Consider the following 19,854-nt stretch of genomic DNA (forward strand, 5'->3'; position numbering starts at 1 on the left):
GGGGATTTATCTGCCTTTAGTCCCATTATCTTACTGAGTACCACCTCCTTAGTGATTGTGATTGTGTTAAGTTCCCCCCCGCCCAACCCATAGCCCCTTGACTATCCACTGTTGTGATATTGTTTGTGTTCTCTACCGTAAAGACTGATACAAAATATTTGTTCAGAGTTTCTACCATCTCCATGTTCCCCATTACTAATTCCACAGTCTCGTCCTCTAAGGGACCAACATTTACTTTAGCCACTCTTTTCCTTTTTATATACCTATAGAAACTCTTCAGAGGCTGCAACAGAATTTTGTCACATGCGTCATGCAGACCTCTAACCATACGCCGCCATGGGTTCTACCCAGTAACAGTTGATGCTAATGCAGGTACAGCAAGCAATTAGGAAAGCAAATGGTGTATTAGTCTTTATTGCAAGGGGGTTGGAGAGATAAGAGTAGGGGACTCTTCCTGCAATTATATACTACTATTAGATAGGAAGGATATATTTGCCTTAGAGGAGGTGCAATGAAGGTTCACTAGATTGATTCCTGGGATGAGAGGGCTGTCCGATGAAGAGAATTGAATAGATTGGGCCTATACTCTCTGGAGTTTAGAAGAATGAGAGGTGATCTCATTGAAATATATAAAATGCTTGGAGTGCATAGCAGGGTAGCTGATGAGAGGCAGTTTCCCTTGGCTGGAGAGTCTAGAACTAGGGATCATAGTCTCAGGATAAGGTGCCGACCATTTAGGACTGATAACTTCCCTCTCATTTATAATGAATTTTTGAATAGTATTCCGTTCTCTTGCATGGGTAATAGTTTTCAGAAACATAATATGGAAAATGTTACAGAACTCCCTGTTCATAGTTAAACAGAAGATGTTACAGAGGGCGTGGCAGAATTGAACCATGGTGGCAGCAATGGACTTTGCATCTTAAGAAATGCTTTGAGATTTTCCTCTTCAACACCCCACCTGGTTCACAGTGCTCACTGATCTAGCCAGGGATTTATAGCTGCAGCATAACTTCTACCCCTTTGTATTCTAGCCCACTAGATATAAAGGCCAACATTCCATTGGCCTTTTTGATTATTTTCTGTACCTGTTCACGACATTTTAATAATCTATGTGCAGTACCTGGATTCCCAAGTCTCTTTGGGCCTCCACTGTGTTTAGTTTTTCACCATTTAGAAAGTACCCTGTTCTATCCATTTTAGCTCCAAATGGATGGCCTCACATTTGCCTACATTGAATTCCATTTGCCACAGTTCTGCCCATTCACTTAATCTATCAGTATCCCTTTGTAATTTTATGCTGTCATCTACACTGCCAATAATATCACCTAACTTTGTGTCCTCGGCAAATTTAGATATGTGGCTTTCTGTCCCATCATCTAAGTTGTTAATAAATACGGTGAATAGTTAAGGCCCCAACACAGATCCTTGCAGGACACCACTAATCACATCCTGCCAATTAGCGTACTTGCCCATTATCCCTACTCTCTGTCTAACCAGGTCAGTAATTTGCCTTCAATTCAATGGGCTTCAACCTTAGTTAACAATCTCTTATGAGAGACTTTATCAAATGCCTTCTGGATGTCGATATAAATAACATCCATGGGCATTCCTCTGTCTACTACTTTAATTACCTCTTCAAATAATTCAATCAGGTTTTTGAGGCATGACCTACCTTTTACAAATCCACCTGATCAGCTGAAAGTTTTCAAGGTGTTCATTCACTATCCTTAATTATGGACTCTAGTAATTTCCTGGCAACAGATAGAAACGCACAAATCCACAGCGCAGAAGGAGGCCACCTTGACCCATCGTGTCCGCACCGGCCGACAAAGAGCCACACGGCCCTCGATCAGCATCCCTGAAGGTTACATATAAACCTATGAACAATGGCGGACAGGTAAAGAGCATCCAGTCAGCCCCACACAACTGCAATACCCCATGTATCACAACATTTTACGCTCCACCCCACCCGGAGCCATGCGATCTCCTGGGAGAGCAAAATAACAGATAAAACCTCAGACCAATTGGGGGGAAAAAGTCTGGGGAAATTCCTCTCCGACCCATCCAGGCGATTGAAACTTGTCCAGGAGACCACTCTGGCTGTATTAGATTCCCTGAAGTACTTACCATCGTATCTGCGCCAGCCAACAAGAGGTTATTCAGTTTAATCCCAATTACCAGCTCTAGGTCGTTGTGGCACGTCAAGTGCCCATCCAAGCACCTTTTAAATGTGGTGAGGGTTTCTGCCTCTACACCCTTCCAGGCAGTGAGTTCCAGATCCCCACAACCCTCTGCATGAAGAAGCTTCCCCTCAAATCCCCTCTAAACCTTCCACCAACCACCTTACACCTATGGCCCCTTGTAATTGATCCCTCCACCAAGGGAAATAGGCCCCTGCTATCCACTAGATCCAGGCCCTCAAAATTTTATACATCTCAATGAGGTCTCCTCTCAGCCTCCTCTGTTCCAAGAGAACAAACCCAGCCTATCCAATCTGTCCTTATAGCAAAGATTCTCTATTCCGGCAGTATCCTTATAAATCTCCTCTGCACCCTCTCCAGTGCAAAGTCACGTCCTTCCTATAATATGGCGACCAGAACTGTAGGCAGTATTCCAGCTGCGGCCTAACCAGTGTATTATACAATTTAAGCATAACCTCCCTGCTCTTGTATTCTATGCCTCGGCAATAAAGGCAAGCATTCCGTTTGCTTTCTTAACCACCTTATCCACCTGGCCTGCTACTTTCAGGGATCTGTGGACAAGCACTTCAAGGTCCCTTTGTTCATCTACACTTCTAAGTGACCTACCATTTAATGTGTATACCCTTTCCTTATTAGCCCTCCCCAAGTGCATTACCTCACACTTCTCCGAATTGAATTCCATTTGCCACTGTCCTGCCCACCTGACCGTAGATTGATATCCTCCTGCAGTCCATGACTTTTCTCTTCATTATCAACCTCACAGCCAATTTTAGTGTCATCTGCAAACTTTTTAATCATACCCCCTATATTCAAATCTAGATCATGATGTATACCACAAAAAGCAAGGGACCCAGTCCTAAGCCCTGCGGAACCCCACTGGAAACATCCTTCCAGTCACGAAAACATCCATCAACCATTACTCTTTGCTTCCTACCTCTAAGCCAATTTTGGATCCAACTTGCCACTTTGCCCAGGACGTCATGGGCTTTTACCTTCGTGACCAGTCTGCCATGTGGGACCTTATCAAAAGCTTTGCTAAAGTCTATATACACTACATCATACGCACTATCCTCATCGACCCTCCTGGTTACCTCCTCGAAAAATTCAATCAAGTTAGTCAAACACAAACGATCTTCCCTTAACAATTCCGTGCTGACTGACCCTAATTAATCCTTGCCTTTCTAAATGTAGATTTATCCTGTCCTTCAGGATTTTTTCCAATAATTTTCCCACCACTGAGGTTAGGCTGACAGGCCTGTAATTACTCGGCCTATCCCTTTCTCCCTTCTTAAACAAGGGTATCACATTAGCAGTCCTCCGGTACCATGCCTGAATCCAAGGAGGACTGGAAAATGATGGTCAAGGCCTCTGCTGTTTCCTCTTTTGCTTCGCTCAACAGCCTGGGTTGCATTTCATCGGGGCCTGTGGACTTATCCACTTTCAAAGTTACTAAACCCCTTAATACCTCCTCTCTCACTATGTTTATTTCATCCAGAATTTCACACTCCTCCTCGATAGCAGTATCTGCATTGCCCTTTCCTTTGTCAAAACAGACCCAAAGTATTCATTAAGAACCATGCCCACATCTTCCGCCTCCACATACAGATTACCCTCATGGTCTCTAATAGGTCCTACCCTTTCTTTAGTTATCCTCTTGCTCTTAATATATTTATAAAGCATCTTTGGGTTTGTCTTGATTTTACTTGCCAAGAATTTTTCATGCTCTCTCTTAGCATTCCTAATATCCTTTTTAATTTCACCTCTGAATTTTCTATATTCCTCCAGAGATTCTACAGTATTTAGCCGTCGGTATATGACATAAGCTTCCCTTTTTTTCTTTATCCTTCCCTGTAAATCCCTAGACACCCAGGGGGCTCTAGAATTGTTATTCCCACCCTTTTTCTTTAAGCGCACGTGTTTGGCCTGAGTCCTCCGGATCTCCTTGACTGCCTCCCACTGTTCCGACACTGATTTACCTTTGAGTAGCTGTTTCCAGTCCACTATGGCCAAACCACTTCTCAACTTAACAAAGTTAGCTTTTCCCCAATTTGGGACTTTTATTCCTGGTCTATCCTTGTCCTTATCTATAACTACAGGTTGAGCGTCCAAAATCCGTAGTTCCGGAATCCGGACTTCGGACCGATTGATGGCAGGGTCGTCTGGAATCCGTAAAATGTTCCGGAATCGGACCCGCCAAACATGCCGACCTCGAGGTCCCACTGCTGCACGACCTCAGGCTTCACCTCGCCGCCACTGCCCTTACCCCAAGGCCTCCTCGTTGGCCCGCCCAAACACATCCTCCGTGAAGGGGCCACCCGACCAGCTCCTCCTCGGCGGGCCCCACCCGACCAGCTCCTCCTCGGCGGGCCCCACCCGACCAGCTCCTCCTCGGCGGACCCAACCCGAGCACTTCCCCGGCAGCGGGGCCCCGCCAGATGACCTCATCACCGTCGAGCACACCCGCCCCCCGCCGACGTTCTGAAATCCGGAAATACCTGAACCTGGGCTCGGGTGTTTCCGGATTCGTGACGTGTTAGAAAGACGTTCCAAAATCCTGCAAAACGTAAAATCCGGAATGGCCTCGGTCCTGAGGGTTCCGGATTCGGGGCGCTGCAGCCATACCTTGAATCTGACTGAATTATGGTCACTGACACCCAAGTGCTCTCCCACTGATATCCCTTCCACCTGCCCAGGTTCATTCCCCAAGACTGAATCCAGAACCGCCTTCTCCCTTGTTGGGCATAGAAAATAGGTGCAGGAGTACGCCATTCTGCCCTTCGAGCCCGCACCACCATTCAATAAGATCATGGCTGGTCATTCCCTCAGTACCCCTTTCCTGCTTTCTCTCCATACCCCTTGATCCCTTTAGCCGTAAGGGCCATATCTAACTCGCTCTTGAATATATCCAATGAACTGGCATCAACAACTCTCTGCGGTAGGGAATTCCACAGGTTAACAACTCTCTGAGTGAAGAAGTTTCTCCTCATCTCAGTCCTAAATGGCCTACTCCTTATCCTAAGACTGTGTCCCCTGGTTCTGGACTTCCCCAACATCGGGAACATTCTTCCCGCACCTAACCTGTCCAGTCCCGTCAGAATCTTATATGTTTCTGAGATCCCCTCTCATCCTTCTAAACTCAAGTGTATAAAGGCCCAGTTGATCAAGTCTCTCCTCATAGGTCAGTCCAGCCATCCCTGGGATCAGTCTGGTGAATCTTCGCTGCACTCCCTCAATAGCAAGAACGTCCTTCCTCAGATTAGGAGACCAAAACTGAACACAATATTCCAGGTGAGGCCTCACCAAGGTCCTGTACAACTGCAATAAGACCTCCCTGCTCCTATACTCAAATCCCCTAGCTATGAAGGCCAACATACCATTTGCTTTCTTCACCGCTTGCTGCACCTGCATACCAACTTTCAATGACTGATGAACCATGACACCCAGGTCTCATTGCACCTCCCCTTTTCCTAATCTGCCACCATTCAGATAATATTCTGCCTTTGTGTTTTTGCCCCCAAAGTGGATAACCTCACATTTATCCACATTATACTGCATCTGCCATGTATTTGCCCACTCACCTAACCTGTCCAAGTCACCCTGCAGCCTCTTTGCGTCTTCCTCACAGCTCACACCACCACCCAATTTAGTGTTATCTGCAAACTTGGAGATATTACATCCAATTCCTTCATCTAAATCATTCATGTATATTATAAAGAGCTGGGGTCCCAGCACTGAGTCCTGCGGCACTCCACTAGTCACTACCTGCCATTCTGAAATGGACCCATTTATCCCGACTCTCTGCTTCCTGTCTGCCAACCAATTCTCCATCCACGTCAGGACATTACCCCCAATACCACGTGCTTTGATTTTGCACACCAATCTCTTGTGTGGGACCTTGTCAAAAGCCTTTTGAAAGTTCAAATACACTACATCCACTGGTTCTCCCTTGTCCACTCTACTAGTTACATCCTCAAAAAATTCCAGAAGATTTATCAAGCATGATTTCCCTTTCATAAATCCATGCTGACTTGGACCGATCCTGTCACTGCTTTCCAAATGCGCTGCTATTTCATCTTTAATAATTGATTCCAACATTTTCCCCACTATTGATGTCAGGCTAACTGGTCTATAATTCCCCATTTTCTCTCGCCCTCCTTTTTTAAAAAGTGGTGTTACATTAGCTACCCTCCAGTCCATAGGAAGTGATCCAGAGTCTATAGACTGTTGGAAAATGATCACTAATGCATCCACTATTTCTAGGGCCACTTCCTTAAGTACTCAGACTGTCAGGCCCTGGGAATTTATCGTCCTTCAATCCCATCAATTTCCCCAACACAATTTCCCACCTAATAAGGATATCCTTCAGTTCCTCCTTCTCACGAGACCCTCGGTCCTCTAGTACTTCCAGAAGGTTATTTGTGTCTTCCTTTGTGAAAACAGAACCAAAGTATTTGTTCAACTGGTCTGCCATTTCTTTGTTCCCCATTATAAATTCACCTGAATCTGACTGCAAGGGACCTATGTTTGTCTTCACTAATCTTTTTCTCTTCACATATCTATAGAAGCTTTTGCAGTCAGTTTTTATGTTCACGGCAAGCTTCCTCTCATACTCTATTTCCCCCCTCCTCTGTCCTCTTTGTCCTCCTCTGCTGAATTCTAAATTTCTCCCAGTCCTCAGGTTTGCTGCTTTTTCTAGCCAATTTATATGCCTCTTCCTTGGATTTAACACTATCCTTAATTTTCCTTGTTAGCCATGGTTAAGCCACGTTCCCCATTTTATTTTTACTTCAGACAGGGATGTACAATTGTTGAAGTTCATTCATGTGATCTTTAAATATTTGCCATTGCCTATCCACCGTCAACCCTTTAAGTATCATTTGCCTGTCTATTCTAGCCAGTTCACGCCTCATACCATCGAAGTTACCTTTCCTTAAGTTCAGGGCTCCAGTCTCTGAATTAACTGTGTCACTCTCCATCTAATGAAGAATTCTACCATATTATGGTACTCTTCCCCAAGGGGCCTCGCACAATAAGATTGCTAATTAGTCCTTTCTCATTACACATCACCCAGTCTAGGATGACCAGCCCTCTAGTTGGTTCCCCGACATATTGGTCTCGAAAACCATCCCTAATAAACTCCAGGATATCCTCCTCCACCGTATTGCTACCAGTATGGTTAGCCCAATCTATATGTAGATTAAAGTCACTTTTATTGCATGCATCCCTAATTTCCTGTTTGATGCCATCCCCAACCTCACTACTACTGTTTGATGGTCTGTACACAACTCCCACTCGTGTTTTCTGCCCTTTGGTGTTCCGCAGCTATACCCATACAGATTCCACATCATCCAAGCTAATCCTTACTATTGCGTTAATTTCCTCTTTAACCAGCAACGCTACCCCACCTCTTTTTCCTTTCTGTCTATCCTTCCTGAATGTTGAATACCCCTGGATGTTGAGTTCCCAGCCTTGGTCACCCTGGAGCCATGTCTCCGTGATGCCAATTATATCATATTCACTAATTGCTGCCTGTGCAGTTAATTCGTCCACCTTATTATGAATACTGCTCGCATTGAGGCACAGAGCCTTCAGGCTTGTCTTTTTAACACACTTTGCCCGTTTGGAATTTTGCTGTAATGTGGTCCTTTTTGATTTTTGCCTTGGGTTTCTCTGCCCTCCACTTTTACTTTTCATCTTTCTATGTTTTGCTTCTGCCCCCATTCTACTTCCCTCTGTCTCCCTGCAGAGGTTCCCAAGTCCCTGCCATATTAGTTTAACTCCTCCCCAACAGCACTAACAAACACTAGGACATTGGTTCCGGTCCTGCCCAGGTGCAGACCATCCGGTTTGTACTGGTCCCACCTCCCCCAGAACCGGTTCCAATGTCCCAGGAATTTGAATCCCTCCCTTCTGCACCACTCCTCAAGCCACGTATTCATCTGAGCTATCCTGCGATTCCTACTCTGACCAGCATGTGGCACTAGCAGCAATCCTGAGATTACTACCTTTTGAGGTCCTACTTTTTATTTAACTCCTAGCTCCCTAAATTCATCTTGTAGGACCTCATCCCGTTTTTTCCTATATCGTCGATACCTATATGCAGAAACGTCTATCTATTCCCCTTACAATAGAATCCCCTACCACTATCGCTCTCCCACTCTTTTTCCTGCCCTCCAGTGCAGCAGAGCCACCCACGGTGCCATGGACTTGGCTGCTGGTGCCTTCTCCTGATCAGTCATCCCCCCCCAACAATACCTAAAACGGTGTATGTGTTTTGGAGGGGGATGACCGCACCGGACCTCTGCACTACCTTCCTTCCACTGCTCTTCCTGTTGGTCATCCATTCCCTATCTCTCTGTGTAACCTATACCTGTGGTCTGACCAACTCACTAAACGTTCTATTCACGATATCCTCAGCATCGCGGATGCTCCAGAGTGAATCCACCCGCAGCTCCAGTGCCGCAATGCGTCACATGTAGTTGTCAGGGACACTGGAAGCGTCCCAGAGTTCCCACATAGCACATGAGGAGCATAACACGGGTCCGAGCTCTCCTGCCATGACTTTACCCCTAGATTAACTTAATTTGGCAACAACAATGTAAAGGTTACCTACTGATAAAGAAAAGAAACACTACTCACCAATCACGCACCCCCTTGGCTGTGACGTCTCCTTTCGATTTCTTTCTACTTCTTTGTTTACCTTCTGCCCCTGTAGCTGCACCAGCTGGTCTCGCGAACTCCCGCCTCTCCGACGCTGCTCCTCGACTCCCCGGACTCGCGCTGGGCCTTTTATAGGCCTCACGAACTGCCGCCCGAACTCCCGCCTCGCCGACACTGCGGCTTGTTACATACTGACTAAAAAAGTTCTCGAATGTATTTTAGGAATTCCGCATTCTCTATACCCTTCACACTATATTTGTCCCAATCAATATTAGGATAGTTGAAATCCCCTACTATTACTGCCCTATGGTTTTTGGACTTCACAGAAATTTTCCAACATATTTGCTCTTCTATCTCCTCTCACTGTTTGGGGGTCTATTATACACGCCCTGTAGTGTGATCGGCCATTTTTTATTTTTCAGTTCGACCCATATGGCCTCATTTGATGATCCCTCTAACATATCATCCCTCCTCACCGCTGTAATAATTTATTTTAATAAATATCGCGACCCCCCCCCCCCACCCCACACTTTTTTACTCCCCTCTCTGTCTGTCTAAAAATCCTGTAACCAGGGATATTGAGCTGCCAAACCTGCCCCTCTTTCAGCCATATCTCTATAATGGCTATAATGTCATACTCCCAAGTGTCTACCTGTGCTCTCAGCTCATCCGCCTTGTTCGCTATACTCCTTGCATTGAAGTATATACCATTTAGCACAGGAAGCCCTTGATTACTACTTACTAACCCTTGTTTCCTCTGTCTTAAAGATTCACTTTCTACATTCTTGCTTTCCAATTTCAGCTTTACTTGCCTATTGAATTTGTTCTCAGGTTCCTAGCTCCCTGCCAAGCTAGTTTAAACTCTCCCCAACAGCACTAGCAAACCCCTGTGTGAGGATATTGGTGCCGGCGCTATTGAGCTGCAACCCTTCCGGTTTGTACAGGTCCCATCTCCCCCAGAAGCGGTCTCAATGCCTCAGGAATTTAAAGCCCTCCCTCCCGCACCAACTCTCCAGCCACGCGTTTATCCTCTCTATCCTTTTGTTCTTGTACTCATTAGCACGTGGCACCATTAGTAACCTGGAGATTACTACCTTTGAGGTCTTACCCTTTAATTTTTCTCCTAGCTCCCTAAATTCAGTCTGCAGGATCTCATCCCTCTTTCGACCTATGTCATTGGTCCCGATATGGATCACAACCTCTGGTTGTTCATCCTCTCTCCCCAGAATGCCCTGCATCCGCTCTGTGACATCCTTGACCCTGGCATCAGGGAGGTACCATACCATCCTGGAGCTGCAGAAACGCCTCTCTGATCCCCTAACTATTGAATCCCCTACCACTAAAGCTCATTCATTCTTTGTCCCGCCCCCCCTGTGCAGCTGAGCCACCCGTGGTGCATTGGACTTGGCTCTGGCTGCACTCCCCAGAGGCACCATCGTGCTCAGAAGAGAATATCGTTTGGAAAGCGAGATTGGGGGGGGGGGGGGGCCTGTGATGTCATCAGAAAGCAGGAAATGGAACTGGAATTCAGATGTTAGGCTAACTGGTCTAAAATTCCCTTACTTTCCCCTCTCACCATTCTTAAATAGCGGAGTGACATGCGCAATTTTCCAATCTAAAGGAATGTTTCCTGAATCAAGAGAACTTTGGAAGATTATAGTTAAGGCATCTGCAATGTGCTCACCTACTTCCTTTAAATCCTGCGATGGAAACTGTAGGGGTTAAAAACGAGGCTTCTCTCCTTCAAGGTGGACTAACTGATATAGTTAATCGACACCTCGCCCTTCTTCCACTATAACAACCACGGAAGTAAACACACAAAATCCCAGGTTCAACCAGCTTTTATTACGAGCAATTGCAAGGGCAGGTTCAGTCATGGAACCTCCAAAATACAACAGTTTTCAAGCATAATTTATATAGGTTTTGGAGAGGAGCAATCCTCATACAAAATTATCGATAGGTCGGTTGTTATCAGTAAAGTTACATTGATTTGTCGACTCTTATCAGACGGGCTCTGAGTGGTACATGCAACTGCCCATCTCTCATCATTGTTTTGTTCCATTTTTTCTCTACCCCAGTCTATCCGACGCCTAGGTGGTTCGAACTGTCTTCTTTATCTTTTCCTCAGGGACTTTTAAACAAACTGCTGACTTTGGCTGTTTAAGTGTTACTAAGGTTAAGCTATAGTTTAATGTGAATAAGTTTGCTATTCTCAAACAACAAGTGTTACATACATAGGCACTTTATAAGTTCGCTACCTTCAGCATAATTCTGACCCTCTATTTGCAACCTTACAATTCCCCCCTAATGGCACTTGGTTATATGCCCAAGATAGGCCATTTCCAATTAATACCTCACCGGTGAGCTTCCAGGGTTGTCCTTTCGCTTGGGTAGCGCTACTTCCCAAACTGCAGGATCTACCTGTCGGCTTTCCCATCAAGGTTATACTAAGTAAGTCCTTTCTGCCGGACTGTCCAATTTCCCTTTATTCAATGTATTAACTATAGTACGGGCGAGGGCCAGCCGCTTACGTCGGTCACACTTCTTACATGCTAACAATAGTAGGATGACCAAGATGACCCCTTGCATTACTACCAATATGTGTGACACTATCCGTATCCATGGATGCACTTGTACATTGAGTCCAGCATTCCAGAGTCTCTTGTACCATGGCTGAATAGCCAACATTCTCTCAGTGTCTCTTTGTAGTTTATCTATATCTTCTATCAGGGTTATATATTTTAGTCGTTGCTTCCGAATATCCTGCTCAAGTCGAGTTTGTTCCTCATTCAGTTGGGGTATCGGTTTTCCTTGTGGCCCGATGGCCTTCTCATATCCTTCACGCATGGAGTCTATCATTGTCCCGTCGATGGTTTCTTCCTTCAGTTCAGAGTTTATAATGTATCCATTTATGTGTGCCTCGTCATGCGGGGTAAAGCAGAAGTCAGTATTCCTGATGTATTTCCTCCTTTATTTCTGACCGTCATCTCAGTCGCCGTGATGCTCACACACTATTCCCCATTTCCTCGTGGAGCAGCGATGGTTTTGTAGTCCCGGGCTAGTGGGGTGATACTCAAGGTGCACTCGTCCACTTGATCATATCCACAGTCATCTCTGAGCATTCGTAGTGGATCGTGACATAAAACAACTTGGTTATTTTTATAGCAATCATTTATGCTGAGACTCTTAGTACTGTTGTTTTCTTTAATTACATATCTGGATAGGTCATGGTACTGTACGCGAGTTTGATTTCTTATTACTCCTACATTGTTTGTTTGGTATAGAGGATCTCCCTCTGTCACATCATACTGTTGTACGGATAATACAAAATCTATTATATTCAAAAGTCCAGATACACATCTGGCCTTTGGGACCCAAGAATGACTGTTTCTCCGCACCTCGCAGGCACGAGTCATGTTTTTGTCCAAGGTCCAGTTGGTAAATACATCGTTATCCGATCCAGCACCTTCCCATTCTGAAGCTGCTCTAGGTTATGTTGTATTCCATTGAGCAACCATGCTCCATATCCTGTACATATTAGTTCTGTCTGTAATGGTTTTACTTAAGTTCCGTTCTGCTCTATTTATCGAATTTATAGTTCTGGCGTGGTCTCGCAGTGTGTGGGCCACTTGTAATAATTCCCTTTCTGCGCCATTACCCAGTTGTGCCTGTATCTTTTCATTATTCTCATATCTTTCCAGCAACCCCTGTAAGGTTCGTGTTAGAGCGTTAACTCAATCATCTATCGTGTGTAGGTCTATAATATTTATCTTCTGTGTTGTATCCACTGTTGATGAGCCAAGGGTTAAGGGGGCCAACAGGAAAGAAGCCTCTTTTTTCCCCAACAGACGGACGAGGTGTTGATTAACTATATCAGTTAGTCCACCTTGAAGGAGAGAAGCCTCCTTTTTACCCCCGAGAGAAACCATCTGATCCAGGGATTTGTCACTCTTTCATGCCATTATTTTCTTCTTTCCTGTTATTATGCTTATGTTAATTTTATTGAATCACTGTCCCTGATTCAGTATTAGTTGCCTTGGGATTTCTGGCATACCATCCTCTTCCACTACTGTAAATACTGATATTATTTAAGATAATTCGCAAAAAATCCAGGATGGAACTGAGACATTTTCTTACACAACAAGTTGTTGTGATCTGGGCTGCACTGCCTGAAAGGGCAGTGGAGGCAGATTCAATAGTAACTTTCATAAGGGAATTGGATAAATAATTGAAAAGAAAAAATTTGCAGGGCTTATACTGAAAGAGCAGGGGGAGTGGGACTAATTGATATTTCCTTCAAAGAGCTGGCACAGACTTGATGGGCCAAATGGCCTCCTATGCTGTATGACTGATATTTATATTATAAATAAAGTATTTTGCTTTTTTGAATGTAAATATTAATTCTGTCTTTCCTCTCCCTTAGGTGATGGGGGAGGATCTGTTGCCAGACAGGTTTAAAAATGGTGCAGAGGCTGAAAGGTCTGTAGCCTTTCCAAATTCATCCTCACTGACCTGCGTTGACATTGAGTCAGGCTCCGACTTTGAGGAGAGGTGGTTTAAGAAGCTCAGAAATGAATCCTTCTGTTCTATATCAGAAATAAAGCAAGGTGGGGTGGGGGAAAAATCATGGGATAATGTGAGCGTTGTTTGATCTCTGCCAACAACTGTAACCCTGTGTTTATAGTGGACGATTGAGGAACTGTGCTGCAATAATAGAAATAAAGTATCACGCAGAAACACACACTTTTGATGGACTGGAGCAAACGCTGATCTTGAATTTCGCAAACTTGCTGAAGCAACTGGCTCCTGCAGACTTCAGAAGTGAGAGTTCTTAAAATTGCTGACTGGTGTGGAAGAAATCACTGGTTCATACCTCACTGATATCATACACTTTACATACCGTAATCCAGTCGGTGAACTGTCTTGCCATGGGATTTATCACAGTAGAGTCGCTGATATAAGCTCAGTAGCCAGTGTGAAGAGCAATGTTCATGTACTGTGATATTAACGTATGCTTAAGATGCTCCGGAAGCTCATTTTTCTCCCCACTGTTTTTATTTTTTTATTTTGGTTTTATTTATATTTTTCTTAATGTTGGAAAGTGGGTGGTGAAAAGGAAGTCAGTTACTCTAATAATTTCTTTAATAATTAAAGCTGTTTTATAATTTTCTTATACACCTTCATGATGAGTTGATTTGTATATGTACCATCTTGCAGTAAATACATACATAGCTCAGCCGTGGCTCAGTGAGTCAGAAGGTCATGGGTTCAAGTCCCACTCCAGACACTTGAGCACAAAAGTTTGGGCTGACACTCCCAGTGCAGTACTGATGGAGTGCTACACTGTTGGAGGTGCTGTCTCTCAGATGAGAAGTTAAATTGAGGCTCCATCTACCCTCAGCACCCCATCCCCTTCCCACAGCACCTTCCCATACAAGCACAGGAGATGCAACACCTGCCCTTTTACCTCCTCCCTTCCCACTATCCAGGGCCCCAAATACTCCTTCCAGGTGAAACCACGATTTATTTGTTGTGCCTTTCATTCGTATACTGTATTCGCTGCTCACGATGTGCTCTCCTCTACATTGGGGAGACCAAATGCAGATTGGGTGACTGCTTTGCTGAACACCTTCGTTCAGTCTGTAGGCGTGACCCTGAGCTTCCAGACGCCTGTCACTTTAATTCTCTGCTCCCACTCTGACCTCTCGTCCTCGGCCACTGTTCCAATGAAGCTCAACACAACTCGACAAACAGCACCTCATCTTTCGTTTAGGTACTTTACAGCCTTCTGGACTCAACATCGAGTTCAACAATTTCAGACCATAACCTCTGCCCATATTTTTTTTCCCTTTCCTCTTTTTTTTTTACAAACTCGCCTTTTTTTTCTCTTTCCCATGGCAGCTGGTGATGATTCCGCTATTCACACCCCATTTAGACTCATCTTTTGTTTCCTAACTTGTGCCATCACCATCTCATTTTTGCCCATCATCCCTTTTGTCTCTTAAATCTCTCCTGTCTTCCACCCTATCACAGACCTTCCCTTTTGTTCTTTCCTCCCCTCCCCCTTTCACTGCCCCTGCACTTCCTGTTACATCTCGAACTTTTCCAGTTCTGACGAAGGGTCACAGACCCGAAACGTTAACTCTGTTTCTCTCCACAGATGCTGCCTGACCTGCTGAGATTTCCAGCATTTTCTGCTCCATCTACCCTCTTGGGTGGATGTAAAAGATCACATGGCACAATTTTGAAGAAGAGCAGGGGAGTTCTCCCCGGTGTCCTGGCCAATATTTATCCCTCAACCAACATCACTTTTTTTTTTAAAAAGCAGATTATCTGGTCATTACCACATTGCTGTTTGTGCACAAATTGATTGCTGAGTTTCCTGCATTCTAACGGTGACTACATTTCCAAAGTATTTGATTGGTTGTACTGAGATTGTGAAAGGCACTAAAAAATTGCTTTATGTCAAGGAGCCAAATGCTAATTACAGAGAGCTGCTACATTGCTCTGAATTTATAAGAGCGAATAGATTCCTAGTTGTCCTGTGGCAGCAGCAGAAGACAACAGGCCCCACCCTAGCTAACCAGATAGTTCACTGAGTTTATGCAGTGAGCAGCAAGAGTCTTACAGAACCAAGGTGATCCCAGCTTTGTGTAGGTCTTAGCTAGGATTTATAGTGATATATTTACACATTACATTTACCCTTGGCACTCCCAGCTTAGATTGGTCTGGATTTTCACACCGGATCACCATCAAGCAACTCCATGTGTCCGGCACTGAGTGAGAATTGGTTCGAATGAATTTAAGTCCAGAGCAACATAAAAGTTAGGACCATAGGAATACTGGGATTAGGGGCTTGACTAGTGTGTAACATGTCTTGGTAGTCTGTCGTATCCAACAAAGACGTTGATGTGCTAATCATCAATGGCATGTGTCTTCAAGTGGCTGTATAGGCCAATTCTGGATGCACATAGTCTCTTGCACGTCGGACAAGGGAAGTTCGATGTGCCTGATGCTGACAGTACTGCCACCTGATGTCGTCTATCTCTAGTGTCCCACAGGCGTTGACATCGGCTTTCTTCGAAGGTCTGGCAGGCAGTCCTCGTGAGGGCTCGCCACTGGATTTTATTAGCTGCTGTATTCTCGAGGTCCTTTGGTCGGATGCCACAGTACTGGAGGTTAGCCTTGATGCAATCTTTGTAGCGCTTGCGGGGGCGCCCCTGGTGTCTTCGACCTTCACAGAGCTCGCCATGAAGAAGCTGACGAGGGATCCTTGACTCATCCATGCGGATGTAACATGGAATATCCTGCATCTATAATGTATGCAGGGGAAATATACCTCCATTAGGGCATTTTTCACTGGTCAGAGAAGAGTCAGGGTTTTTAATTATTTTTTTCCTTCATACTATGTTTTTCCTGCTTAATAGCCTGTCCATCTTTAATTCTATTAGACTTGCAAAGAAAATAGGCCATTCAGCCCCTCAAGCCAGTTCTACCAGTCAGTTAGATAATGGCTGATCTGTATCTTAATTCCATCCACCTGCCATGGTTCTGTAACCTTTAATACCCTCGCCTAACAAAAATCCATCAAACTCAGTTTTGAAATTTTCAATTGACCCCCGGCCTCAGCAGCTTTTTGGGAGAGAGTTCCAGATTTCCACTGCCCTTTGTGTGAGGAAGTGCTTCCTCACAAAAACCCCTGAACAACCTAACTCTAATTTTAATAGAGACCTAATTTTAATATTAATAGGGACTTAATAGAGGCTTTCAAAATCATGAAAGGTTTTGAGAGGGCAAATAAAGATTGATTCTACTGGTCAGAGAATTGGTAATAAGGGGGCATGGATTCAGAATGAAAAGAGAAGTTAGAAAAGATTTCACGCAGATCATTATTAGACCATGGAATGTTTAATCACGTGGCGGTTGAGGTAGAGTTTGTAACATCATTTAAGGTGGAATTGGGACCTCCATGACCTCCCCCTCCCTATCTCTGTAACCACCTCCATCCATACAACCCTCCCAAGATCTCTGCGCTCCTCCAATTCTGGTGTCCTGCGCATCCCTGATTTTCTTCGCTCCACCATTGGCAGCCGAGCCTTCAGCCACCTAGGTCTTAAGCTCTGGAATTCCCTCCCTAAACCTTTCTGTATCGTTACCTCTCCTTTTAAGACACTCATTAAAACTTATCTTTTTGACCAAGCTTTTGGACACCTATCCTTTTGAGGCCATGGAGGGATTTGAACTCAAGGGATAAGAATTTAAAAATTGAGGTGTTACCAAACCGGGAGCCAGTGTGTGTTAGTGAGCACACGGGTAAACGGGACTTGGTGCGAGTTAGGACACGGGCAGCAGAGTTTTGGAAGAGCTGAAGCTTACGGAGGGTGGGAGGTTGGGCAGGAGAGCATTGGATTAGTTGAGTCTAGAGCAATGTCCCCCTTAATCTACACTGCCTCCTGCGCGGGCTGCCTCCCATTCACATTTTTGCGCATGCGTGATATCTACAATGTGAAAGCCGGTGAGCGGCCTGTATGGGACCTTGCAGATGACTGCCACTGGGCAGTTTAACGGGAACATAGGTCTAGAGGTACAAAGGCATAGATGAAACAAAATTTCAAACATATCACTTGTCCTTTTGCCATCTCACATTGATATAAGTTACAAAAACAAGGAAAAAAGATTGTCAAGTATGTATTTGCATATGAAGGAAACACTTATATCTTAATGCATTCACCTTAACCCCCTAGTTTCCTGCTACCAGTGGCTGGAGGTCCCAGATTGAGTGTCCGTTCAGAAGATTTGATTGATGTGTTGTTGTAGGATGGGACTATTGACCTCAAGATCTGGCAACCTGATGTTTTCTCCCTCACAAAGGAAATAAGGATTTCATCAACAGGGCAAAGCAAGAATGCATTTCTGCTAAATACACAACTGCAACCCAGATGCTTGGGGAATTAATTTTCTTTTCTGAAGTGGAATGCAAGTTTGCTTACAAATTAAACAAGGAATCATCTGAATCCAGATTTGCCACTGAATACAATTTTGGCTAATGTGTTTTTATTAGAGTATGGAATAGAAAAACCCTGAGAAAAGGATCTAAGAACATGTTACTTTTTGTACTTTTAAAAAGAAAATTCATTCTCAGGATGTGGGCATCGCTGGCAAGGCCAGCATTTGTTGCCTATCCCTGGTTTCCCCTTGAGAAGGCTGTAAAATGAATTAAGTATTTGGCAAGTACAAAACACAGTGTTCACGTGCTCTTAAATGCAGTGACTGGGCCTCCGGAGGTGACGACCTGGACCTGGCTTTCGGGACTCCACATCCGCCCCCCCCCCCGCCCCCAGTGGTGATCGGAACATCTCCAGCAACGGCAGATGGGCCTCTCCTCCACGATGGAGTCTGGGCCTTCTCGATGACGGCTGGACCTCCTGCGGCGACAGGTGACCGCCTCAATGGCGACTGGGTCCTCCTCTCCTACGGTGGTGACTGGCCTCTCCTCCTTCAGCGACGACTGGAGCTCTCCTTCCCCACTGGTGACCTGGCCTCTTCTCCTCCAACATGTGGCGAGTACCATGGCTGTGACCTCCCCCCTGACCCCCACTCTGAACTCGTGGGCCAGTGACCTCTCAATGCCTGCCCCCAACCAAGCCTCGGACCACCTACCACCAAGGGCGCTACCCAGTGTTGAGCCTGTGGCCAACATCCCGCCATTGGCAACTAGGCCCATATAGCAGTGCCTGGTCTCCAGTCGTCTTGGATCCCCTTGCCACTGGATCAAGACCTTGCTCTGCTAAGCCCGTGTGGTAGCCAGTGTGCAACCATGTTAAAAGAACTCACGCACAGGCATCTTCTACTCCTCTAACAACTCATTCTAAGAGTGGAAGCAAGTCTTCCTCGATTCCGAGGGACTGCCTATGATGGTGACATCAATAGTTGCAAATAGAAGAAGGAAGTGCAAAAAAAAATGCAGAGGTATTCGGAATTAAAAAAGCTCTTAGCAATCTACAATGGTGCAGTGGTTATTTAATATACCGATAATTATTTTTATAGTTACATTTTGATGAGCCACCATCGTGACCCGCTGCAGTCCGCGTGGTGAAGGTGCTCCCACAGTGTTATCAGGGAGGGAGTACCAGGATTTTGACCCAGCGATGATGAAGGAATGACAAAATATTTCCAAGTCAGGATAGTGTGATTTGGAGGGGAACTTGGAGGTGGTGGTGTTCCCATGCACCTGCTGCCCTTTTCCGTCGAGGTGGTAAAGGTTACTGGTTTGGAGGTGTCGTCGAAGAAACAATGGCGTCTTGCTGCAGTGCATCCTGTAGATGGTACACACTGCAGCCACAGTATGCCAGTGGTGGAGGGAGTGAATGTTTAAGGTGGAATGTTAAAATTCATTGATGTGTAAATGAGGGAAAGAAGTGGCAATGTGTGCTGTCTCCAAAGTCACTTTATTGTACAGTCAAATTAGGTTTTTCCCTATATGAGGGCACATATATTTAATGCGTTCAAAAAATGCTATTGAAGTTAGAAGGATTTTACTTTGCCCAATGCTAAATCTAGTGATTAGTCCCCTATTCCAAGTCAGTATAGTAATTTATGACAGCATCTTATACCTTGGCTATATGATACACTTATAACTCTCTCATGCATAATCTGTAGAAACGTTCTCTACGTAACCCAATATAAGACCACGCTCTAGATGGAATGTGCTGTAGTAGTTTCAGAAAAATGTATCATTCATTTCATTGAGTATATTCAAGACAGCGATTGAGAGATTTTTGGATACTAAGGGAATCAAGGGATACGGCGATAATGCAGGAAGGGGGAATTGAAACATAGAAATTTACAGCGCAGAAGGAGGCCATTTCGGCCCATCGTGTCCGCGCCAGCCGAGGTAAAGATCAGCCATGATCTTATTGAATGGAGGAGTAGGCTTGAAGGGTCTACGCCTCCTATTTATTACGTTCTTTCCATAAACCTATTGTGTACT

General features: G+C 44.9%; 1 protein-coding gene across 1 annotated transcript in view; it reads left to right on the top strand.

The window, feature by feature from the left end:
• c1h8orf76 (chromosome 1 C8orf76 homolog) overlaps nucleotides 1–13,968 on the top strand; it is a 39,750-nt gene extending 25,782 nt beyond the window's left edge. Inside the window, exon 6 of the mRNA XM_070873888.1 lies at nucleotides 13,288–13,968. Within this exon, the coding sequence (XP_070729989.1) occupies nucleotides 13,288–13,515 (228 nt within the window). The 3' untranslated portion in view covers nucleotides 13,516–13,968. The remainder of the gene's footprint in view (nucleotides 1–13,287) is intronic.
• The last annotated feature ends 5,886 nt before the right edge of the window (nucleotides 13,969–19,854 follow it).

This window comes from Pristiophorus japonicus, chromosome 1, assembly GCF_044704955.1.
Source record: "Pristiophorus japonicus isolate sPriJap1 chromosome 1, sPriJap1.hap1, whole genome shotgun sequence".
Classification (NCBI taxonomy): domain Eukaryota; kingdom Metazoa; phylum Chordata; class Chondrichthyes; family Pristiophoridae; genus Pristiophorus; species Pristiophorus japonicus.